A 26096-nucleotide genomic window follows, 5' to 3' on the forward strand; every position below is an offset into this window, starting at 1 on the left:
TGTGTCTTATATGAATAGTTGATTCTTTATATTTGTTTTAGTTAGTTTTTTTGGGACGGTTTTGGTTGGGTTGCGATATGGTTTAGGTTTCAATATTGATGAGTTACGCTAGCTCCAACCTTTATCTTAAAACCAAGAAGCTAGGCAGCTGAAATTTTCTCAGATGATGTATTTCTGTTTCTGAAAATCAAAGTCGATGTTAAGTCGCGATTGGTACCCTCATAAATTTGTCAGTCTGACTCAGACTAGACCGGTTATTCCTTCTATATCTTTAACCTTATAATAAAGAACTTCAGTAATCTACGACTTCACCACTTCCCTTCTTCAATTCTGCTAACTTATCTCTCTCCAATCGTCATATCATCACATCCTAATGACTACCTCTCTCCCCAGAGCGGCACGGCGTCCGCGGCAACCCTGAGATCCAGTGCCTCTTCAACATGTCCATGGCGGCGATGCGTCACGAGATCGAGACCAACCACGCGCCGCTCAAGGGTGACGTCACAGTCCTCGACACGCTGCTCGCTAAGATACCCACCTTCAGGTAAGGGATTTCGTATTTTAATACCGCGCTTTAAGGTATTTGATCCTTTTGTCGAGTTTCATAATCATTCAAGTTATAGACATCTAGACTAAGGACAAGCATTCGTGGATTATACAAATGCTTGTTCTACGCGATGATCGAACTAGCCACATGTCGCGCTCAATTCTTCTACTGCCTAAAAGTAGAGACTTTTAGTAGCCGAAGTCCCATCATATGTCATAGGGACTACATATGCCGTGTTATGAAGCTGTGATCGAATGCAGAGTGCGCAGGAGGGGATGATTTTGTATTTCTTTAAAAAGCAAATGTAAATCTGGATCTTGTATTTGACATAAGACACACAATTAGTCACGTTTGCATCCAAATATTCTTTAAAGAACTTAGATTCATCTTTATTATCAGTCCGCCTCTGTCCACTTTTGGACATTGGCTTTTCCAATGCCTCACCACTCAACTAGATCTTCAGATCTCCTACCCCTACCACAATTACCTAAACTTTATTTAGAACACTTGAAAGAAGCCAAAAAACAATCATCAAGTTAACATACAACCCTTCATTTACAGAGAACTGTCCTTGATGCACTTGGAGGCACTCTGCCGCTTCAAGGCCGCTCATCCTCACCACGTGTTCCCAGCACTCTACAAGGAGCTGTTCTCACTTGACAGCGTCTTAGACTACACTCACGGCTAAGGGCCTCTCACACAAGCCAGGTTACACGTAAGACCGATCTCAGTTTTGCCCATAAAAGCTAGATGGAGGCATTTCGAGACGTAAAAGACTCACAAATTGAATGATTGCAGACAGCTATTTTTTATTCCCAAAAACTGAACGCATGTAAAGTCTTGTTAATATTTATAAATTGTATGTATGTACCTTAAGACTGTTCTAATGTTTACTTAAAAGTATGTACGTACAATAAATTAAAAAGGAGTTTTTATTTAATTCGATTCTAGTTGTATTTAGGTGCGCTCAGTTTTGCATAAATGTCAAATATGATTTTTATTTGTTATGAATTTGAACTTTTTTTTTCGTAACAAAAAATATATTGTGTAGCGTTAAACACGTTTTGTGGGTAATTTAATACATAATTATACATATTATTAAAAAATGTATGTTTGATTGTGTATTGTATACAAAAGAATATCGTAATATAATTATCGTAAAGTGTATCTAACTCTGATGAAGAAATAATAATAATTATTATTATATAAAGAATATAATAATAGAAATAGAGTTTTTATTAAGAAATAAATAAAAAAGTTATAATGGTGTAGCATGTTAATCACATAGTTTCATTCGGACGAAACGTTTTTTTAAATAGGTCTCTTTTTTATTAATTTTAACAGTTTTTTTTAAAGAATGTAACTTGTTATTTATTTCAAATGATTATTATTATTATTATTGATGTTTTTTTCTGTAGATTTTGGATATAAGTTGTAATATAGGATACATGATACTGCCCATTTTTTTGTATTTTTTTTCGTTGTTTTTTTAATGATGAAAAATAGAATTATAAATATGACGGTTTACTAAAGCGATGAAAATGCAAATTATAAATTATATTAGTAAGTTGATTAATTATGCATTGAACAAAATTCAATCGGGAATGTAAATTTTCGAAATGAATTTCTTTTTACGGACAAAAATCATTTTTGTAACGTTTAGCAGGCAATTTTTATTTTTGTTTTCTCGCGAGTAGAGTAAATTTGATCTCATTTTTTTTTTCATATTCTTTGCTTGGGTGCCATTTTCGGTGAAACAATTTTTGCATAATAAAATAAACGAGAAAAACTTAAATATAAAAAAAACACAATTCTGCATAATAATCTGTTGTATTTTTTCCGGGATACGTAAATTATTTTTTTACTGTTTTTATTTTTATTTAGCTTGTCGCGATTATACGTATATTTAATTTAATTCAAATTGCCTGCTATTAATAATTAGAAGTATGAAATAACCATCAATTTTCTAACATAATGCTAAGTTTGTCGAATAGCCTTTACTATATAGACTGGATTATAATGTTAATAAAAAAATATAAATCTTAACTTGTATTTTGTAAATAGTTATTAATCATATGTATTTTATATTAAATATCATAAGGTTCGATGGGTTATCTTTAATTTTACATTCTATTAAAAAATATAATAAAAAAAAACATTTTTTTCAATATGGCGGAAGTACATGTGAAAAATATTGTTTTTCCCTTTCTATATATTATATATTTTTTGTTAAATAAAGCAATCTGTTATTGTCTAGTTTTGTTTTATTTTTATTTTTTTCCTTTTTCCTTTTTTTCGATTTTTTTTGTTTATTTTTTTATTTTTTTAATAATAGGATAAACCATATAGTGAGATCATAATAGTTAAAGATACGGGTGGTTCAAAATGTTAATTTTTAAAGCATGATAATATATTTTAATTTTTATTAAAACTCAGATATATACGTAGAATTAATTAATTTATAATATCTCCACGACTATTAGCGTATGCAATACAGTTCTTTTAAAGAGTGTGTACTCTTTATTTTGCAAAAAAATTATAAAAATAAAATATGTAAAGACCTAGGCGCACACGTTTAGATTATTTAGTCATTGTGTTTTAGCTTCAAAATGGGAGTGTCCAATTTGTAAAGTTGCATATTTTTTAATTTTCTTAAATAAAATTTCAAAATGTCTTCAAAACTACTGCTGTTATGATAAGTTCGTGTATGTTTGTTAAATTTTAGTTTTTGTTAAAAAAAAATGTATTTTTCATTAATATGTTTAGCCACTGTAGAAAAAAACTTTGATGTATTTATTTTTTGGCAAAAAATAAGTTATGTTTTGTATGTATGTTATTTTTTTATTGCAGTTGGACATCTCCTTCGAAGAGTTACAAAAAATAAAATTAGAAAAGAAAAAACGAAAAATTAAAAGAAAACGTTTTAGAGCACTAAGACTGAAAAATTGGCTGAAAAACCTAACCTTTGCTTAACAAATGGTTTTACATTTAAATGAGAAAAAAAACTTCATTAAAATCCAAATCTTCACGAAAAATAAAATTTATATTTCATCAGTTTTAGACCGGCCATGTGAAACGAATTTATTTTGAAAATTCATGAAAAACAATATGGACCTGTTATTGGTGCTATGCGCTTGCGACTTTGTAACAAAAATGTTGAATAATTCCGAAAGCAATAAAAAATTGTCCACATTTTCCAGAAGTCTATTTTATCGACATTGAAGTAAAATTTGCAATTTTTCCCCCACGTCTCTTCGTGTATGTTTTTGCACTTTTTAAAAGAAATGTAGGGACGTCATTCTAGCTATAGTGAAAATCACGTACGCTTTTAAACCCAGAGTCATGTGTTTTCGGTTCCTTGTGAAGGTTTTTTTTACAAATGACTTTTATTCCTACATGTTGTTATAACATTATCGTTTTCTTACTCAAGAATTTCATATTTTAATTTACTATGATGTGATTTACCAATGCCAGGTAAATTTTCCCACATTGAAAAAGCTTGAGCATTGGTCACCACGCTTACTAGACAAGAAAGTTGGAGTCTTGGAGTACAGATTCCCTCCGAATGTTTTCTTCAAAACGCAGTACAATCGTTATTAACTTAAAAAGCAAAAGAGAGGAAGAGAGACTGTCCCGTATACAATTGAATTAAAAAGGGGGATTTTTTATTTTGTAACGCTAAAAGTCCCATAAAATATTACTTAAAAAAATGACAACTTAAGTACTCCTAAATCTGCATTTTACTTAAACAAAAATGAGTGAGGATTTTTTTTAGTTTTTATTTTTCTGATTTTTTTTTAGGAAACATTACAAAAATAAAAGTCGCTCGTGCATAGCAGTCCTACACAACGCCGTGTCCATAACATCGTGCAAAACTTAGACTTGATTGGTGCAAATCGAAGGGTGAAGAGAGACTCTTGCCTCTCTCTCGCACATATGCGTTTGGGTGTCAGTGCGATAGTGATAGTATATAGGGTAAACGTTTTACTTGCTGGGTAGTTTTAGTAGGTATTTCTAAAACTTTTGTACTATGTTTTGCAAAATTTTCACTAAAAACTATTAATATAGATTTGGACACGTAAAGGATAGTAAAAAAAACGTATTTTGGAAAAAGCAAGCATGATCCTTGAGGGAATAACGGTTGGGTGTCTGTTTTTTACAAAAATTGGTTCGACTAGTAAAATTTCGTTTTATTGTTAAATTCGTAATTTTTTTCTAAGAGTTTCTATTTTGTAAAACGGTACCTACGAATTTACGGGTATCTGAGATCATTATAAATAGTAAAAAAATAAAATAAAAAAAATAATAAAATTTTTGTATGTCTTGTTTTTCTATGAGATTATTTATATTATCAAAAATATTAATTTGTTAATGAAATAATTAAGTATTTTTACACATTACCTGAACATATGAAGAGTAAAAAATATTAAAAAAAAACATAATATATCTATGTAAAGAACAGAATATATTAAAACATATTTTATATGCGCGGGATGATCGAAATAAAAGGAAAAAAAATGGAAAAAAAAGAAAAAAAAATCCAAAAAAAATTTTTTTTTTCGCATTTTCGATTGTTCTGCGCATAAGCTTTGTTGATTTATAAACTCAATACAAACATTGTACCTAAAGTAGTTAATGGTGAAATGAGAACCAATAGTAAATAAATGTTATTGTTTTTATTATTATTCTCGAATCACTTGCAAATGCGTTTGTGTTTTATTTAAAACTACCCTACTTTTTTCTACCGTGTAGCTTTTCAACCGTCTTCAAGAAGAGAAGGAGGTTCTTGTATCGTCGCCATTTTTTTTTGTTTGTTACCTCAGATCTCCGGACTGGATGAACCGATTTTGTTGATTCTTTTAACATTAAACGTCAAATAGGTTTTGGTCCCATAAAAATTTCATCAAGTTTCTCTTATTAGTTTTTGTTCTTGAAAAAACATTATTCACCAAGGGAGACAGCGCACATAGTGTATCTTTTGTCTCGCTTGTACCTACAACTTGTCTAGTACTGCTTGAGACTGTAGAGGTGCTGGCGATGTTTGCATTTTCTACACGCCAGCAGTATTGTCCGAAAGGGCTACCGTAGCCTTGGTACGTGAAGGGCAAAGGAAGGAACATGGGTGGGTTTTAGTCGATAATAATACCTTCTGCTCAACCCAAAGTGGGAGGAGTAATTTGATGATTTGCCAACCGAAAAAATGATCTCTTCCACATCGATATTTAAATTAAGTTTCACACGAGACTGTTATAAACCGTACAGAGAGCTTTATCACTTCCAAAAGTGCAGTTGGTCTTCTTTCTCACTTGATTCAGCTATTAGTATTAAACTTAAAGCATTTAACACGAAGTCATTTTAGTACTATATACCTTTTATTCAATAAGTAAAAAAAAATAATGCAGAAAAATAAGAAATTTAACTGTGGAAAATGGAGTACAATTTAAAAATACCTACCATTCTTTTCTGAAATTAAAATTGTATTAAAATGAAAAAGTAATATATTTTTTACTTCGGTATCATAATTATGAACTACACAGCAAGCACGCCAAAAACAAAATAAGCATCCATTTTCAATCATCAATCTAGATACAGATGCAGACATTTCTACAATTTTATTAAATAAAAAAATAAAAAAACATTTTTTCAAATAAATATTTTATTCTAAACTAAAAAAAAACTTTTTATTTATTTTCTTTTCGGTTTACTTTTCTTTTTCTCTTGTCCCCAGAAGAATGTCGTTAGCTTCCATTGGTATAGGTATATGCCTAGTCCTGCAACATATACTATACCTACCAATATAGGGTAGAATATGGTCCCGAAGATCATGTATAAAATTGGGTAGGGGAATAACCCGCGTTGGAGGTATGTGTGGACGACTCTGAAAAGGGAAGAAATATGTTATGGAAGTATAGAAGTGTTATTTTCTCTTATAGTACTGCTAACTGTTGGGCTGATGTTGTGAATTTATATCATCCAGAGTTGTTCTCATTAACGACTGGATCGATTTGAAACATTTTTTGCATATGTTTGCGTAGCACGCATACAAATTGTAAAGTAAAAATTACATTTAACTGGACTTAAAAAAATAATAGAGTAAAAAAATAAAAAAACCCGACCTTTTTAAATGTCCATTCAAATTTATCTAAATCGGTCTAGCCGTTTTTATAGTTGCAAATTGTACTGTCATCGGGTTTGAAGCTAGCCTGAAAATTTCAGCTTGCTAGCTTATCGAGAAGTGCCTCAAAATTCAGTTGCCAAAATGCCACCGGAACGTCAAACATACAATAAAATCGTGGGAAGAAAAATAAGGACTTTTCATATCTTACGACTTAAATGTTTACACCATACTTACAAAGCATTATAAACAATATTAATTAAAGTAATGATTCCGAAGTTTATCTTATGCGATTTTGGTACAGGCCGTTGTAAGAAGGCCAGCTCCCAGACAGCGGCGGGCAGAATACAGAAATGCATCACCAGGTTCGATTCGAAAGAAAATATCTTGTCTATGAAGGCAGGGAAGAGTAGTTCCCTATCGTAGATAAATATAGGCCAGAATATTACGAATATTAGCTGAAAAAAAAGTAAAAAAATCATTTTATCATTTGTAGCACCTCATTTATATGCCTAATCGTAAATTTGTTTTAAGTTGAAGCTGTGAAAGCCTAGTGGTAATATGTATATATCTATCCTAATCTATACTAATATATAAAGCTGGGGAGTATGTTTGTTTAAACGCGCTTATCTCAGGAACTACTGGTCCAAATTGAAAAAATCTTTTTGTGTTGAATAAACAATTCCTCGAGGAAGGTTTTCTATACTATCACGCTGTGACTAATGGGAGCGAAGGTACAATGGTAAATGTAGAAAAAACAGGGAAAATTATTCATCTTCGAGGGCTTCCGTTCAAAAATTCCTAACTTATACCTTCTAACCACGCGGACGAACTCGCGGGCAACCGGTAGCGATATATATAGCGGTAATAGGTTCAAACCCCGTGCAAGCAAATCCCCTATAAGCCATTCCAAAGTTGCATGAAAACCTGTATTCTCGTATCTAGGTTTTTGGTTGTATACATATATTATAGATGTTATCAATTATATATCTAATTAATCAAAAATACTACCGGTTTCTTCACTGAGGCAAAAAATTGACAAACAATGGAGATTGAAAAAAATACAATAGAAGTCTGGGATATTTGAACCTGTCATAGATTTAACATATATTATGTACAAGTTATGCGTATAATTTATTAATTTTACCGTCTTAGACTTGAAAATTATTGCATGAATTAAGCGGTAAATAAGTTGGTTTTCAGATTTCAGACGTTTTGCATCCTATGCTGAAAATGTCCCGTGAAGAAAATATGATTCATCAAAGTCCCTATTTTACTGTACATGATTTTACTGTGAAAGCCCGAATATTTTAAGTCATAAGCAACACAAGCTAAATGTAAAAATGGTTGCCCTTGTGGTTCGTGGCCCTGACTGCTATACCGGTAGTCGTGGATTCGATTCAATCCCAGAACAAATCTGGATGTTATTTATATATTATAAGTATGTAACCAGTTATCTCAGGTTTTTCTAGAAGTCTTCTTTTCTTTTTTAAAACGACTCCCACTCCCCCACTCCCCACTCTCTTCAACATTCAAGTTACACGCACAAAGATATCCAGACTCAGAACAAGCATTCGTGGATCACACAAATGCTTGTCCTACGCGGGGATCGAACTCGACTCGTCTTTCTTAGGGGATTCGTGCAGCCCAAAATCTTTGGTTTAACCGTAGTTCGGGCATTTACAGTACCATATAACTCTAGCAGTAGTAGTTCATACCAACTTGCTGTTGATCATGTCAAAGTCAAAGTCTTTATTTCAATTAGACCAGTATATGACACTTTTGAACGTCCATCAATTAAGTAATACAGATTAAAATCTAAAGTGTCAGTCGGTCGGTCAGTCTCCTATTGAAACTACCGCTTGTTCGGAAGGTAGATTCTAATGGAGAAGAACGAGCAAGAAACTCCATGGTTACTTTTTTCCACTGCCATACAATAATGAATGAATGTAGATCTTGAAGATTTGACTCACCACAGCCACAGGGAAAACTACGGCAGCATAAAACCTCTGTCGAAAGTGTCTAACACTCTTGGGTATTAGACTTTCTCTTCCAGTCACTGTTGTGAAGTCACAGGCAAATGCTAGACCAAAGTAGAACAGCTGGAAGGCCTGAAAAAGAGAATTTCATTTTATACTTGCAGACTGTCTTTGGTCTTGGCTGCTTGTACAAGCAAAGAGAAGTTAATAACAATGCATTGTGATAATAATTTATTTTTTACACAACTTGCTGTCCCAGCGAACTACGAACCGTCCTTTTTGTTTTGCTTCTTGCTACTTTTCAACATTTGATCACCGTTTAAACCCACCCTGAACTTCCACAAATATTTTAAGACTTTAATAATCCAAAGTATATAGTGTCGGAAAACTGGACATGGTGCAGTAAACTTAATGTTTCCAATAGCTAAATGTACTTAAAAACCTTGCTACGATATCAACGGACCGTTGGTCTAGGCACGCGTATATTAAAATGCGCGCTGCGCGGGACTGTTTTCCAACTTCAAATTGTCGCATGCGCGCGCTGTATGTGATTCATCATCATCATTATTAGCCCATATTCGTCCATTGCTGGACATAGGCCTCCCCAATTGCACGCTGTAGGTGGATATCGCATACGTATAGGCAAGTGACGGAGGCCTACCTTAGACCATCAACAGTTTGCCTATTGTAGACTTGAAGACACGGCCTTAAAATAGAACAGCTGACTCAACACTCACAATATTCCAAACAGTCAGATACCGGCTCTGCAAGGACACCATGTCTCTGATCTTGTGGTCCCTCAGGAGTTCCTGGTTCAGCATCGATTTGAACATCACGACGGAGTTACCGGCGTGCAGGGCTAGGGCTACTGTCTGGCCAAGCAACCGGTAGTGGATGGGGGATAGCATGGCGGCTGGAAATATTAAAAAATAGAGTGCGAGTCAGACAGGCTAAAGATAAAATAATGTCTGAAAAAGATAGTAGAGGTATTAGTTATTTTCAATTTGATTATCTACATAAGTGTATTGGAATATAGTTTTTGGAAGGATAGTAAGTGTTTTTAATCCCTACTAATCTATACTAATATATAAAGCTGAAGAGTTTGTTTGTTTGTTTGTTTGAACGCGCTAATCTCAGGAACTACTGGTCCAAATTGAAAAAATCTTTTTGTGTTGAATAGACCATTCATCGAGGAAGGCTTTAGGCTATAAACCATCACGCTGCGACTAATAGGAGCGAAGGTACAATGAAAATGTGAAAACAACAGGGCAGGTATAAATCATAACTTATATCTTCTACCCATGGGGAAGTCGCGGGCAACAACTAGTATTATATATGCGAAAGTAACTCTGTCTGTCTGTCTGTTACGCTTTCACGTCTAAACCAATGAACTGATTTTAAAGAAATTTGGTACAAAGATAGAGTTGACCTTGAGAAAGAACATATGATAGTTTTTATCTTGGACTTTTGAAGAGTTCTCTTGGAAACGCGATATAACCGACACCAACGCGAGCGAAGCTACGGGCGAAAAGCTAGTAATTAATATATTTATTTTTTCGTATAAATTTCATTGGGACCTCCACATGTAAAAATATCCTAATGTTCAGTACAATTTGCACTCCTCATCTTTAAAATAGCTGAACCAATTATGATGACAGCACACCTTCAAAAAGTTATTTCCAAGATAGAATGTTAACACCAAAAGTTCTCCATCCGTGTAAGCACTACGTTGCCACACATGCCCTAGTTAGTTTGACTGCTATCAAATTTATAACAGTCAATTTTATTTTTACTGCAATATTTCTAATTAGTCTAAATACGTATTTGTTAGCCACAATTAAACGATTATTTATAATCAAAAATACTATTTCTTTTTTTATCACTAAGCGTCTTTGATTAAACTTGATAATAATTATTGATTGTACGACTAATTATACATTGGTCAGATTATTAGTACTACTTATTAATTATTATAATTTAAACTAAGTATATTGTGAATGTAATATAATCTCGTGGTTGTTTTGCGGTTGTATGCATGGATTTGTGAACATGAGCTGAAGGTTCAATCCCAACTTAGACTAAGTACGAATGTGACTGTTCAAAAAGTTATAATTAATTATGTTCTTTTTTTAATTATTCTAAAACACCGACAGACATGATGTAACGGTTTACTCACGCGAGAGCAGACGCGGCGGGATCGCGAGTCACGATCTCGCCGCATCTGCTCATGATTAAGGACTCCGGTTGGGTCCGAAACTAGTCGGGCACCCCCGATAAATACGCGTGAGTAAACCGTTACATAATTTAATAATGAATCAAACTCACGACAGTTACTATCAAAATGGAACTAAATGTGGTGAGGAAACCTGGACTTCAAATATTGAAATCTGAAATCGCCCGCTGTGAGCTGGCGTGGTGATCAATGCTCGAAACCTTCTCTACACGAGAAGAGTCCTATGACCAGCATTGAGACGTTATAGGCTGGTATTATATTATAAGTTTAAGTGTAAAATTGTCTTTAAGAAAGATTCCAGCAACGGTAGCTGGCGCCGAGAGACTAAAAAACTTCGCAAACCATATGTTTGTAATAACACTTATATACTAGAATATTATACAAGTATTGTATCTAATACACAAGTGTTGTAATCTCTAGCTATTTCTTAATCAAACGTGAGTCGTGTAATCCTACTACTATTATAAAGGCGAAAGTTTGTAAGTATGGATGTATGGATGTTTGTTACTCTTTCACGTAAAAACTACTGAATGGATTTGAATGAAACTTTACCACAATATAGCTTATACATCAGAATATCACATAGGCTACAATTTTTGAGGTTTCTAATGTGAGGTCGTAAAAAAACACATTTTTTGCGCTTACATTGCAAACGCTAACTGAATCCTACAAGATAGATAGAAGGCAGGTATAAATTACAACTTATATCTTCTAACCACGCGGACGAAGTCGCGGGCAACAGCTAGTATAGTAATAAATAGTTTTAAAAGGAAATCCCCTGATATGTCGTCAGTGGACATTATCATCATCCTAGCCTTTTCCCAACTATGTTGGGGTCAGCAGTCTTACCGGAATCAGCTAAGTACCAGTGTTTTACAACGAGCGACTGTCTATCTGACCTCCTCAATCCAGTTACCTGGACAACACGATACTCCTTAGTTAGACTGGTTGTCAGATTTTCAAGCTTCTGACAAACTGCAACGACTGTCAAGATGTATGAATAATAGCCGGGACCCACAATTTAACGTGCATTCCAAAACACGGATCGTCAGTAGACAATGATCACTAAATATTAAATAACATAAAATTACCTTAACTATCCTATGCTCTGGTTGTATACCCAAGTGTAGATAAAACGAGATGACAACCTCATTCTTTCGTAGTCGGTTAAAAATAAGCAGTTTAATAAATACGAAAGAGAAAGCGCTTGTGAAGTGGAACGAATGAATGCTTCTTTTGAAACTGTGTCCGTCAATATAATGGTACATGTATGTTTTATAAATAACTAGCTGTCCCAACAAACGATGATTTTTCATACACATTAGTTCTAGTGACAAATAGATGTTATCCTATTCTCAGACCTACCCAAGATGCAGACAAAATTTAATGAGAATCGGTCAAGCCGTTTCGGAGGAGTTCAATTTCGTACACCGTGACACGAGAATTTTATATATTAGAGATAAAAATATTAATAATACAACATGTTTCTATTGAAAAGGGGTTGGATGGCTCTTGGTAGATGTTCCATCACTTTTTATATTAAAGTTCTCAACAAGACCTCTGCATGTTGGACCTGTGTCCCCGTGCACGGCTTTAAAAAGGACCGGGTCTTTTCCCATAAAGTTATCCCGTGAATGAGCCGATATACAAGTTTAATACTTATTTTATTATATGCTCCTGAAAGTCTAGATAAACTATAAATCAAAACTGCTTTTTTAATTTATCAAATATAAGTATTTGTATATTATTGTATAGAATTTTAGTTAAAAACATTTAAGTAAAAGGCAATTTATTAAGTTGACGTGTAAGTAGTTTTACCGGTTTTGTTAAACTTGTTTGTTTTTGTATTTATTGGTGGAATATTTGTAAAGTTTATAAGAAATATATATAGGTAATATATTTATAGTTACAAAAAAACTAAACCTATCTTCTGTCTGATCAAGCTGAGACACAAAAGTATAAAAATATCCGACATTTTCAAACAATTATGCTAAAGAGAATAGTAAATTCAAATTGCATATTTTTTGAGAAATAAATAAGCCTAATTCACGAGAAATAATATAGCCCTTAATGGTATCTTTAAGTTAAAGTTTAAATCAATATAGTTCACATAAAAAAGCTAGAACGGAAAATCCAAATTCACAAAAATAACTGACACATAATAAACAAAAACTTAAATTTAAACCGACCTTCTTTTTATAAAAAACTTTTTACGATAATGAAGTTTTCTTTAACACGTTTTAACTCAACTGCTCACTACACAACACTGCCTTGATTGAATGATAACCGGTCGTGAATGGTGAATGGGGAATTCATTCATTTGTTTAGATTCACGCTGTAGTGGGTAAAAGGCAGTATAATATTTATAGGGTTCACGGATAATAATACCACTATAATAATACTAGCTGTTGCCCGCGACTTCGTCCACGTCGTTAGAAGACCTTCTTGATCACATTTTCCATTGTTTCTTCGCTCCTATTAGTCGCAGCGTGATGATATACACGGTGATTTTTAGTCGTCTTACAAAAGGAGCAAAGTTCATGTATCCAATGACTAGAACACGTTCATGATAAAGACATAGGTATTGATGAGATTTGAATAAATTTAGAATGCAATATTTTTATTCAATATTATGATGCAATTCGTAGTTTTTTAGAAATATACTTTAATTCTAATTACTAATTACTATAAATCTTTGAAATATTCCACGTTCCTACACGTCTCATAAGTGATAACCATTGCATCCATATTGCGTAGAAAATAATAGTCAATGATTTGTTCATTAAACCTGTATTTTACTACAAGTGACTGTTAATTTGACCTTCATTACGTACAAACTATACTTGAATAGTAGGGACACAAATTATGAACAGCTCAAAGCAGTTTCTTTACATTTTATAAACATTTTTAAAGTTTTGTAGCTACGTAAAGGGTGCTTAAAGGCAGTGCCGGCGTAAGGGCCACTGACACCCCGGGCGAAAATATTGCGGCGCCCACTTGAGGGAAGCAATATCAAAGTGTAAGTTTTTTGCTGATCCCAAGTAAAATTATATTAAGAATTTCATCTTTTCTTTAGCGTTACGTTTGGCGGTGGAAGTATTCCACCTCTAGCGTAGAGCACAGTTCTGAGGGTTTGCGCCAGGAGAGGCAAGAGACTCCAACTTCAGACCTTGGCGCCCCCCAGAATTTGTCGCCCTGAGCCATCGCCCCATTACGCCCCCTCCTAACGCCGGCACTGCTTAATGGTTGAAAAAGGGAATCCTATTACTGCTTCACCGCTATCTTTCTGTTAGTCTGTTGAAAGATTGTTTCTTATGAACCGTGAAAAATCAAGATCACGATTCAGCCACAATTATCACAGTCATAAAAAAATACCGACGAATTGAGAACATCCTCTTTTTCGAAGTCAATTGAATAAGAATGTTACTCTTGTTTATTATTTAAATAATAATTCGTAATTATTAACATTACCGACATTAATTACATGGTTTATGATAAGATAGAATACAAAATTTCCGCGTTGAAGTGATTAAACAAATTCCTGGATTATTATTTTTTTGATAATTATTAGTATTTATTAACTAATTGCTCAAACTAATCAGATAAGTGGTTGTTTAAAAATTAATTATCTTTTTGGACAATGTACTCTGCATGGATGTTTATGCACGAGGCGCAGGTTCGATCCCGACGTAAGAAACAATGACACTTTTTCAAAGTTATTTGCACTTTTTTAATTATTCTAAGACACTTAAGCAAACGGTGAAGGAAAAAATCTTGATTAAGCCTGGATTTCAAATATTGTTACCTGAAATCGTCAACTTGCAGTGAGCTAGCGTGGTGATCAATAAACAATCTTTCCCTATGGGTACGGGAGACCGTTTACGTATGTATGGTATTAAAATGTACTTATTATCTACACGTAACTAACTAATGATTGAAGATCAAATTGGTAATGTCTATATTAGAAACAATTGCTTTAAATTGTGTGTCTGTGATAGCAATAAACTTCAAACGGAGCAGCATAATTAAAAAAAAAGGTTGAGACATTTTATGCTATAATGTGAGTTGCTATTAGAAAATATAAAGGCGTTAGGAGCAGTCTCCGCTTAAAGTGTGAACGGTGATTCGGACAGAAGGAAGGACAGAAAGACGGATGGAGTGACCGCGTGGTCTTAGTGATGTTTTTCCTCTTTTACTTTTTTTAAGGAGCCCTAATAAACAAGTTTCGAGATGGTTTTAAAATTTTACGCAACCAAATTAAGTTTTACGAGATTTTTGGTATTTAACTTTCATATTTTCAAGTAAGTATGGCGTGACCTAGTTTAAGCCGATTGGAAGGGTACTTGTACTGGTTTTTATCTAGGTAAGTAACCTATGCTTAAAATAAGAATTTAACAACTGAATACAAACATAAATATCTAAATCGGATAATTTAAGCAACGTTGATAGATACGGTCATAAACTTGATGGGTGACTTGTCAAATCGAGTCCGACTTATATTTGACTGATTTTTGACAAGTATTTAATACACTCACTTATCTTGTTTGTTTGTCGTTCCGGTTGGGTTTTTGTAACTCAATTTCTAGACACTTCGCGATAAGCTAGCAGGCTGAAATTTTCAGGGTAGCTTCAAACCCGATGACATTATCACATTTCTAGGTACCATTTAAACTAGATGGGAATGGGAACCTACCACCTGTGACCTTCACCATGACCGTGGTATACCGTGCTATGACTGGCCTTGCATGAATAATGTAATAGCAATAAATTGACATTGGAAATCGTAGGTACACAAGTTGATAATAATTTGTGTGAGTTTTGTTGCAATACAAAATATTAACAAAATTAAATTATAATTTTGACAACAATGTTACACATTTTTCTTTCACTATGCTTCTCATTTACTGGTAAAATGAAATGAATTAATGGTAACTAAATATAGTCCACTCTTAATAAGGAATGAGACATAAAATGAAACAGCGCGAGTTGCTATAAGAAAACGTGTAGGCGTTAGTTAAACACCATGATTTTTTAGCTTTTTTAACAAATGTAGCATATACTTTAAATTTGAGTGTCTGTTTGTTATATTGAAACGTAATTTTACTACATGAATTTAATATATATAGAAGGTAAATACACCAAAAAAACGACTGGTTGGTCCATCTAATCTATGAAATGGCTGGACCGATTTTGACAAAACTTTTATTGGCACATAGCTGTTGTAGTAAGGATGATAAGGACTTTTTTGATACGATAGATCTTTGACCTAGGTACATTCCTATTGTTATATTGCCAGTAATCATTTTTTCATATTCTGCTATAAAATCGCTTTTGATAGACACGTAACACAACCGCTGTACCGGTCACTGACATGCAAAACCACAGCGAACTCGAACAAAAAAAATCTAGAATATCTTAACTTACTATATAATACCAAAGCCCCAAAATTTTCAACAGAAAAAAAAAACAATAAAATGAATATAAAATTCCTTTGCCGCATACAATTATTATTTAAAACAAAACAATTAGATTCGAATTTCAAATCAACGCATCGTATGGGCACGAGAACTTGTTACTTGTCTTGTCATCGTCATAGCGGTTTTTACCGTTGCCCGGTGAAGTCGCGTCGCTGATGAATTCTTATCTCTATATAACTTTAAAACAAGGTAAATAAATACGTTTTTAACCTAAAATATTATTTTGAACATATTCCTGTGGTGTTTTAAACAGTTTTTCAGTGTGTGTGAGTGTTTAAGTGATGTTTTTCGTTGACCAATGAGCCTTATTTACAATTAGTGAAAGTTGAATTTCGCGTAGTGATTAAAAAGTTAGGTTAGGTTAACTGTGTTGGCTCCTAACTTTAATTTTAACTGTTATAGTTAAGTTTTCGTGTTATGTGTGTCTTAGTTGTTCAGTAAATTTAGTACAATTAATATAGTTTATGGTTTTAATGTTTATTTCCGTGTTTTTTTGACAAAATCGTTTTTTTTTATGAAATATAGGTACTTAAATTATCTTAGACTACAAATAATTTGTTTATTGCCCTACCTCTTATCTAGTAGCAAGTGAAACCTAAATCTAAGACCTAAGTACCTATGTAGTTCACTTTTTATTTTTTAACCAGCAGATAAATAAACATTATTATAATTATTTACGTTTTTACATAACACGGTAAATAAAAATCCACTTTGTATTGGGTGTCTTACTACTTGGTTACTTAAAGGTGTATTTAGGTAAAACATAAGGTGTAAACTAGCAATTAAAATCTAGAATTACCTCGTTAATCTCGAACTATGATCTTAGACCGTATTAAAAAACAATTAAGTTGACTTCTTTAAACAAAGTCATATTTCATAGAAATATATGCATCTGTAGAAAAAAACTTCCGTGACAATATTCGAGTTTTAGTATTTCAGCCACTAAAAATAGTAAATTGCTTGCCCGATTTCGATGAACGTGTAGAAGAATGAATATTGTTAGAATATCAACTCTCTAGCTGTTACGATTCATGAGATACAGCCTGCTGACAAACGGACGGACAGACAAGTTCCCCTTTTATACTTTTAGTACGGTGCTCTAAAACATAATAAAACTAGCTTTTCGCCGCGGCTTCGCCCGCGTCAAGGTCTGTTGTATCGCATTTCCAAGAGAACTCTTCAAAAGTCCGGGATAAAAACTGTTCTATTTTCTTTCTCAAGGTCAACTCTATCTCTGTACCAAATTTCATTAAAATCAGTTCAGTGGTTTAGACGTGAAAGCGTAACAGACAGATAGAGTTACTTTCGCATTTATAATATTAGTAGGGATTCTTTGTAATTCGTTCGAAGTCACAACGCAATTATATTATCAATAATAATCAAACACATATTGTTCAATGTTGATTGCATATTATAATGACTAAAGGTCATACTACGATCTCAAACATTGTATTACGTAATAAGTACCTATGATCGTCGAATACAATAATATAGCAACATCTTAGTCTGTTGCAGAGCAATTAAAATAATTATCGTGTTAAATCTAATGTTCATTCAATGATGGATAGTCCAGTGGTTGAGGTTACCATGCTAAACCCACTGAGCGCGAAGTCTCGGGTTCGATCCCCGTACAAGACAAGCATAACTTGTGTATTGATTCTGAGTGTTTTGGTGTATTTGAATTGAATGTTTTTAAAACCTCCTGCGACACAAGGATTAAATTCGTAGTCATTAAAAGCCAAAAAAAAACATTTTTGCGTGGAAAGATTCGAAACTCTTAATTTAGCAATACATAAGTAGTCTTATAAGTAAGTAAGTAACATTGGTACAGTCATATGTAGGTATTGTTAATCTAACAGTGTTCAAATATCTTTTATTGTTGGTTGTACATATCGATAAAGTGGCATTGACCTATTGACAGCTAGATAAAATGACAGTAACACATTCGAATGACTCACAATGATGAAAGTCCCAGCGTATTATAATGAATGCATTAAGTATTAATTAAATATAATTATGTATTAGGTGACCCAGCAAACGTTGCTATGCTATAATATAAAAAAAAACAAGTATTGTTCGATTCTCAGACCTACTAATAATAGTGTACACAGAATTTATGAGAATCGATCGAGCCGTTTCGAGAGTTCAATTACGTATACTGTGACACGAGATTTTTTTATATTAGATAAACTTATTTATGTAGTGGTTTTTGAGTTACGTATGCAACGGGCAAAAGGGCAAAAACGCGACTCTATTATGGACTAAGAGTGTCTGTCTATCTGTCACCAGAATGTATCTTATGAACCGTTATAGATAGATGGTAAAACAGACGATGTATTTCTGATGTATAATAAGAAATATTAGAATTTTAATTAGAATTAAGATCAAGGTTAAGCAACAGTTATAATGGTCATGAAATTGATATTTCTAGCCTATTTGAACGGAACCCTCAGTGTCACTCCAATTCGTGCTTACCCAGTTCTTTTTATACCAACATATTTTAAACTAGCTGTTGCCCGCGACTTCGTCCCCGTGGGTAGAAGATATAAGTTATGATTTATACCTGCCCTGTTTTTTTTCACATTTTCCATTGTATCTTTGCTCCTATTAGTCGCAGCGTGATGGTTTATAGCCTAATAAAGCCTTCCACGCTGAATGGTCTATTCAGCACAAAAAGATTTTTTCAATTTGGACCAGTAGTTCCTGAGATTAGCGCGTTCAAACAAACAAACAAACAAACAAACTCTTCAGCTTTATATATTAGTATAGTATAGATTTTATGCAAAATAATTATTTTTTTCAGTGTATTTTTGTAAAATGTTGTCAGTTACGTTCCTTTGTTATATGTAGGTACACAATTTAAAGTAAATGTCAACTAGGACGATGAAGTGATTATCACCTCATTTTTAATTGCTTTTTATAAACTGTAAACGTGTAATTGTAACCCAAATTGTTATTTAGCTAATTTTAACCAACTGCAAAGAGGAGGAAGTTTTCAACTTGATTGTCTTATGTTTATTAGCTCAAAATATGTGAGTTAGGTGAGAGGGTTTTTAGACATATTGAAAATATCGTTCGTTAAAAGTTACTGGGTTCAAATATTTTCAATTAGTATGTTTTTTAATGTGTAATTTTTCTTTTTTCTATTCATTAATAATAATCATCATTATCATCATTAATTTGTCTGTCCTTTTGGTCTTGGGTTCGATTCCAAACCATGACAGTTGGTTTTTTGATAATCACGATTATATTTTCTGTGTCCAGCCATAATTTTTCATACCATGTGGAGTACTGCATAACTTTTTTATAAATTTATGAATTACATTACATTAATTTTAAATATGAAATATTAGGACTTCATATTTAAAATAAAAAAAACTCACCATCATCATCATCCACAGCCTTTGTCCTCAACTGCTGGGCATAGGCCTCCCTTTTCTCGTGCCAATGTCTACGGTCCTGTGCCAGCCTCATTCAAATAAAACTCATTAATAATTCCTTATAATTCTAGAAAGATGTCATTCCTACCTGTTCTCCGTATCATCTGGTATATCGCTGTGATAGCCATGCACGTCAGTAACATATTCTACATGAGGTGGTTCCGGTCCTCAAGGCCGGTAGACCCTAAGGACAACCATTTGGAGAACTTCCGAGACTTGGAGTACAGGTTCTTCACGTCTTGGACCTTTGTAAGTATATTTGTAATAGTAAAAAAAGGTCAAAAATACTACCACAATTTGAAAAGAATTAAAAGATTAAAATCTAAATAACCACGTTTACAATTTTTATCAAAATCGGTCCAGCCGTTTTTATAGTTGTCAATTGCATTGTCATCGGGTTTGAAGCTACCCTGAAAATTTCAGCCTGCCAGCTTATCGGGAAGTGCCTCAAAAGTGAGTTGCAAAAATCTAACCGGAACGACAAACAAACTTAGCTTAGTGGGAAAAGCTTTAAAATAGTACCACGTAAAATAATCATTTCTCCAGCCCTGAGGAATTTAATGACTTGAATGCAAACATTCATATGAACAAAGATACCAACTTGACTATACGGAGAGCCGAGTGGTAAAGATCACGGTTCGATACCTGCGTAGGTTAAGTATTCTTGTGATCATCGAAGTTTTGCGTTGGGTTTTGTTCGGGTTTGTAGGGTTTGAACAAAGACACCCAGACCCAGGCCAAGCAATCCTGGATCACAACATTTTTTGTGTACTTCACGGAAATCGAAACCGTGACACATCGCGTTCAGTTGGTTATTCGTGTAGTCTATATCTTTGTACTTGTGATTTACGTGTTCGTGAAACCCGCAACGATAAAAGGATTCAATTCCTTAGTGCGGGAGTCGTTTTTTGAAAGATAAAAAAAATGACTTCGTAGCTGTCAATTACTATTACATTGTTTTTAAGGGATAGATAATAACATACCATTCGTCTTCCAGTACTCCATTCTACATGTAACTGTTTGTATGATTCATGGTCATAGGTTAAAGTCCAATACTTCCTGTAAAGTCTCTGATAGCTACTACTTACTATCTACAGCCAGACCATTTGAAAGTTATCGAGGCAACCAAAACTGAACCCGTTTTAGTTCACGTGATAGATATGAAACCAGCGGAACACACGGTCAATGCAATGAATTTCCAAAAGTGTTGGAGAAATGCTAAAGAGAACAGGAAAATTTTCAGATTTATTCAAATTTCCATTTATTGATCAACCAATGTGAATACTTCACCAGCCCAGCTCTGTTGCCAGCAGTTGGGTATGTATACAGGATTATTTTGAAACGACCAATCTTTTTTTTTTTCAGGTAATTCTAAATTGACGATAAACTCGAAAATATTCTTTATTTATTTATTTATTCAATTGGGATTTCCAACAAAGAATACACCTTACAAGCTAGAAATAACAAATCACAAAACCACAATGACATAGTGTTTCTTCAGTTATAGGAGACCATATCATGCGTATTTTGATTAACAAGTAACAATGCAAAAGGAAAAAACAATAATAGAAAACATTAGATCACTGAACATTAAACTAAATCAAATTATGTAGAGAAAAAAAAATGGAAATTAGTTTATCGTTCACCTACCCTTTCGTTTGATCCAGAATCTGCGCGTATTCGCCACGAATATCTTGATCATTTGGGTACACACTGCGTCTATGTTTCTTTTTGTTATAACCAGTAGCAGATCTGCTGACAGGAATTTTTGACGACCTCAGTGGTCGAGTGGCGTACGCACCGGTTTCAAGGTGTCGCTAGCTCTGAGGTCCCGGGTTCGATCCCCGGTCGAGTCTATGTAAAAAATCACATTTCTACATTGTCTCGGGTCTGGGTGTTTGTGGTACCTTCGTTGTATCTGAATTTCATAACACAAGTGCTTTAGCAACTTACTTTGGGTTCAGAACAATGTATGTGATGTTGTCCGCATTTATTTATTAATTTATTTTATTTTATTTATTTCTTGAGAAATAAGTGGTACCTTTGCACCTATAGTATTTTTCTTTACTCGGTGTGTGTACATAAATAAATACGATTTTTTTCAGATACTACAAATAATTTACTCATTCTACGGGCTGGGGTGCGACCTCTTTATTTTGAAGAACTCGAAGAAGAAAGACTACAGTCTGCCGACGCCTGTGAGTGACTTCAGGGAGATCCTGTTTTCTGGACTAATGTGGCCCTGTTCTATGGTGAGTGGAGAACTGTTTGGGCCAATTTACTTTTTAATTTGAGTTGGTAATTTGACAAGTGACAAAATAATGATACCAACTTTTTCTGACTGTAATTGTTTTGAGTACGATTTACTAAAAAAAAAAATATTTTACTCCTTCGAATTTAATTGTTTGGAGTAAGATTTTAAAAAAGAAGAAGCCAATTCTATAGTTTTATATTTGAGCAATCGTAGTAGTTATAATGAAAACTCGTTGAATATGGGATAAAATAGAATGAAACATAGACAACTTGATTTACTTACTTGAAAATTTCAACTGTCCGTCACCGTTTATGAGATACAGCCAGGTGACAGACGGAAAGACTGCGGAGCCTTAATAGTAGCCGAACAATAAAACTTAATATTTACCTTTCCTTTCCTAAAACTTTATATTACATTCGAGTACTTTGAGTCCAAATCAAAAAAGCAATTTAAAAGCTAGCTTTTTTATTCACATTATTTGTATAATCTTGTCGAAAATCTGCTTTGAACATTATCTATATCTATATATACTAATATATAAAGCTGAAGAATTTGTTTCTTTGTTTGTTTGAACGCGCTAATCTCAGGAACTACTGGGTCAAATTGAAAAAATCTTTTTGTGTTCAATAGACCATTAATCGAGGAAGGTTTTAGGCTATATAACATCACGCTGCAACTAAACTGAGCGAAGATGCAATGGAAAATGTGGCAAAAACGGGGAAAAATATTCATCTTCGAGGGCTTCTATTATATCTTCTAACCACGCGGACGAAGTCGCGGGCAACAGCTAGTAACAATATATTACTTACAATTCCATTACTAATAATTCGAAAGAAACTTCGTTTCATGCCTATGTCCCTTTACACCTCTCAAGTTTTTTTATTCTTCATCATCTTAATTGGTTTCCTTTCTTCTTTCCAGGTCGTTGCCTCAATATTCTGGGGTCTATACGCCTATGACAGAGACCTTATCTTCCCGAAGTTTCTGGACAACATTATACCCCCTATCTCTAACCACGTGATTCACACTATGATAGTACCAGTGGTACTATTTGAGGTTGCGTTCAGGCCGAGATTCGAACCTGAGACCCATGCGAGAAACGTCATGCAGTTGACTATGCACCTGTGTGTTTATCTTAGTGTGTAAGTATTGGTTTGTTATCTCATAAAGTATGGGGTTACATGCATAAATTTGAGGTACGATGTAGAGGTTCGATTCCAACGCAGGCAAAATATTAAAACTTTTTCAAAGATGTATGTATTTTCTTAATTATTCTTAGACACCACTGACAAACGGTGAAGGAAAACATCGTGGGGAAACCTGGATTCCAAATATTGGAATCAGAAATTGTCCGCGGTGAGCTAGCGTGGTGATCAATGGTCAATCCTATGTGACCTTTGCCCAGCAGTGGGTCGCGTATGCTGGTATTATTAAAAAGGGGTTATGACAGAGTATATATGAAAAAAAAAACCAATAGTGCTTCTCTACATTTCGATGACTTTTTTCTCTATGAGAGCAAAACCATACATTATTAAAATATGTAACGGTTTACTCATGCGTATTTATCGGGGTAGCCCGACTAGTTTCGGACCCAAACAGAGTCCTTAATCATGAGCAGACGCGGCGGGATCGCGAATTGAACTGGGCCGAGTCGAACTAATCAGTCTCACGATAGTTATTATTAAAACTATACATATTCAGCAATCCACACGATTTTTCTGCAATTTTTTGTCAGGCAATTTCACTTAGACCGTCCGTCCAGTGGTTAGTGGCTCTGACTCCTATACCAAAGGTCATGGGTTCGATTCCTACCCAAGGAAAATATTTTTGTAATAACATCCTTTATAAAACTTCAAACTTTTCATAACGCTATGTTTTCATGTTTTCAGATTATACTTCACTTACATAGAAAAGGGAATATGGTTATACCCTATTTTTAAGAAACTTTTCGGGACAATATACTTCGGTGTTGCCATACTAGCAGCAGCAGTGTTGTTCTACACGTTTTATTATATACAATGGCCGCTGACTCGCCTGATACATGGTTCGAAGAAAAATTTACAAAATAAAAAAGCGAAATTGGAGAAAAAGCTTAAATAATAGAGGAAGAAATGTTAGGAAAATGTTATAGTAATTTAATTAAGTTTGAAAAGTAAAGTATGGTGATTAAGAGTAAATTTTTACGAGATATTGAAACATTGTTGTTTTAGTTTGGCTGAAAAGCTCATTTTTGGAAGTCGTACCGAAATTTAAAAAAACGTATCCCTATTACGAAGACTCCGCTGTCTGTACGTCTGTCACCAGGCTGCATCACATGAACCGTGATAGCTGAAAATTTTATTATAAAGGGTACGAGAGACTCGTAGTTTGAAACAAACATGTAATTGTCTTGTTTTATTTTTTGTATTAAGTTTTGTTAGATAATGTTTGTAAATGAAGATTTTAACAGTGCTTTTATAGTTAATTTATTTTAGGAGAATGGGGAATTAAAGATTATTGTTAATTTTGTGTTTTACTCATATTATTGCAAATATTTCTATCATAGCCATGTTCTAGACGTGAGCTCTTTTAGGTTGCGATTTATAATTGACCTTTGTGTGTTTGTGTGTGACACCGCATCTCTTAAACGGGTCAACCGATTTGGATGCTGGGTTGTATTTAAGTTTCCAATTGTTGTACCTTGTACCTTATTATTATACAGATAATTCATTTGCACAATCAATTAATCACCTAAACAACAATTAACTTTACCTAATTACTGTTACATAGTGTTTAAATAGGTCCTTCTATAAAAGACTATCTTTTGCTTAGGCATGATTGTTTTTATTAAGAACATTGTATTTCCTAAGCCCTTCATTCTGCTGTTTCATATGCTTAGCAACTATTGAGATATTGCCGTGGTCACAATGTCTAACAAGCTTCATAAAATGATAATAACAGCTCAAAATGGAACCTTTTGGGCAAATACCTCAAATCGATGCAGGTGTATATTTGTGGTTTGGACTATCAACCGCCTACCTGGTACAAAAAATAATTATATAGGTGTATTAATCCGTCACAAGTGCTTATCTGTGCAGCTCAACGCATTGCCATAGATCATTGGCCTAGCCTTTTCCCAACTATGTTGGGGTCGGCTACCAGTCCAACCGGTTTCAGCTAAGTACCAGTGTTTTACAAGGAGCGACTGCCTATCTGACCTCCTCAACCCAGGTACCTGGGCAACACGACACCCCTTGGTTAGACTGGCTGTCTTTTCAAGCTTCTGACTACCTGTAACGACTGCCAAAGATGTAGGAATAACAGCCGGGACCTACAATTTAACGGGCCTTCCGAAACACGGAGGAACTCGCTATGACAAAGATGGTCACCCATCTACGGACCAACCGCGTTAAGCGTAGCTTAACCTGTGATCGAATCACTTATGTGGTTATAGCTTAGCCACGAGCTCCTCCAACGCATCCAACCAACAAAACAATCGAAACACTTAACAGTTCAAAAGAGACTGTGACCCCTGAGTTTGTTTCGACATTTCTTCTCAGGGTAGTCAGATAGGAAATGTCGACTCCAATGTTCTCAAAAAATAAGACATGTAAAAGTGATGATATATCCTACTTACAGAATAAATGATTTCATTTCATTTCATCTCACTGATTTAAGATCAGTGTGTCCCATTTGGGAGAAGTCTCTTATAAGTTTATACTGTACTAGCTGTTGCCCGCGACTTCGTTCCCGTGGGTAGAAGAAGATATAAGTTATAATTTATACCCGTCCTGTTTTTTTCACATTTTCCATTGTATCTTCGCTCCTATTAGTCGCAGCGTGATGGTTTATAGCCTAAAGCCTTCCTCGATTAATAGTCTATTCAACACAAAAATATTTTTTCAATTTGGACCAGTAGTTCCTGAGATTAGCGCGTTCAAACAAACAAACTCTTCAGCTTTATATATTAGTAGAGAAGTAGAGAAGTAGAGAAGAGAAGTAGAGATAAGTATCTTATACCCACCCATAAGAGGTCTCTCGTAGACTTGCCGGTACCTCGCAGAGCATACGA

At 34.1% G+C, this 26096-nt stretch overlaps 3 protein-coding genes across 6 annotated transcripts in view; 2 read left to right on the forward strand and 1 right to left on the reverse strand.

Moving 5' to 3' along the window:
- Positions 1-2593, forward strand: part of LOC113504076 (probable nuclear hormone receptor HR3) — an 89396-nt gene extending 86803 nt beyond the window's left edge. For all 4 annotated transcript variants that reach the window (XM_026886172.1, XM_026886174.1, XM_026886175.1 and 1 more), the window contains 2 exons: positions 394-544; positions 1109-2593. In XM_026886172.1, coding sequence (XP_026741973.1) covers positions 394-544; positions 1109-1235 — 278 coding nt within the window. In that variant the 3' untranslated portion in view covers positions 1236-2593. The remainder of the gene's footprint in view (positions 1-393; positions 545-1108) is intronic.
- Positions 2594-6193: 3600 nt separating this feature from the next.
- On the reverse strand, positions 6194-13170 carry LOC113504215 (androgen-dependent TFPI-regulating protein-like). Its single transcript, XM_026886391.1, has 5 exons — positions 13064-13170; positions 9379-9554; positions 8636-8773; positions 6900-7120; positions 6194-6425 (listed from the first exon to the last, which is right to left on the reverse strand). The coding sequence occupies exons 2-5, from the start codon at positions 9547-9549 to the stop codon at positions 6233-6235; spliced, it is 723 nt and encodes a 240-aa protein (XP_026742192.1). The 5' UTR covers positions 9550-9554; positions 13064-13170; the 3' UTR covers positions 6194-6232.
- A 3264-nt stretch (positions 13171-16434) lies between these two features.
- On the forward strand, positions 16435-24429 carry LOC113504212 (androgen-dependent TFPI-regulating protein-like). Its single transcript, XM_026886387.1, has 5 exons — positions 16435-16540; positions 19863-20040; positions 21897-22043; positions 22967-23187; positions 23935-24429. Exons 2-5 carry the CDS (start codon positions 19867-19869, stop codon positions 24143-24145), a joined length of 753 nt encoding a protein of 250 aa, XP_026742188.1. The 5' UTR covers positions 16435-16540; positions 19863-19866; the 3' UTR covers positions 24146-24429.
- Positions 24430-26096: the final 1667 nt, after the last annotated feature.

The sequence above is a fragment of the Trichoplusia ni genome, chromosome 21 (assembly GCF_003590095.1).
Source record: "Trichoplusia ni isolate ovarian cell line Hi5 chromosome 21, tn1, whole genome shotgun sequence".
NCBI lineage: Eukaryota > Metazoa > Arthropoda > Insecta > Lepidoptera > Noctuidae > Trichoplusia > Trichoplusia ni.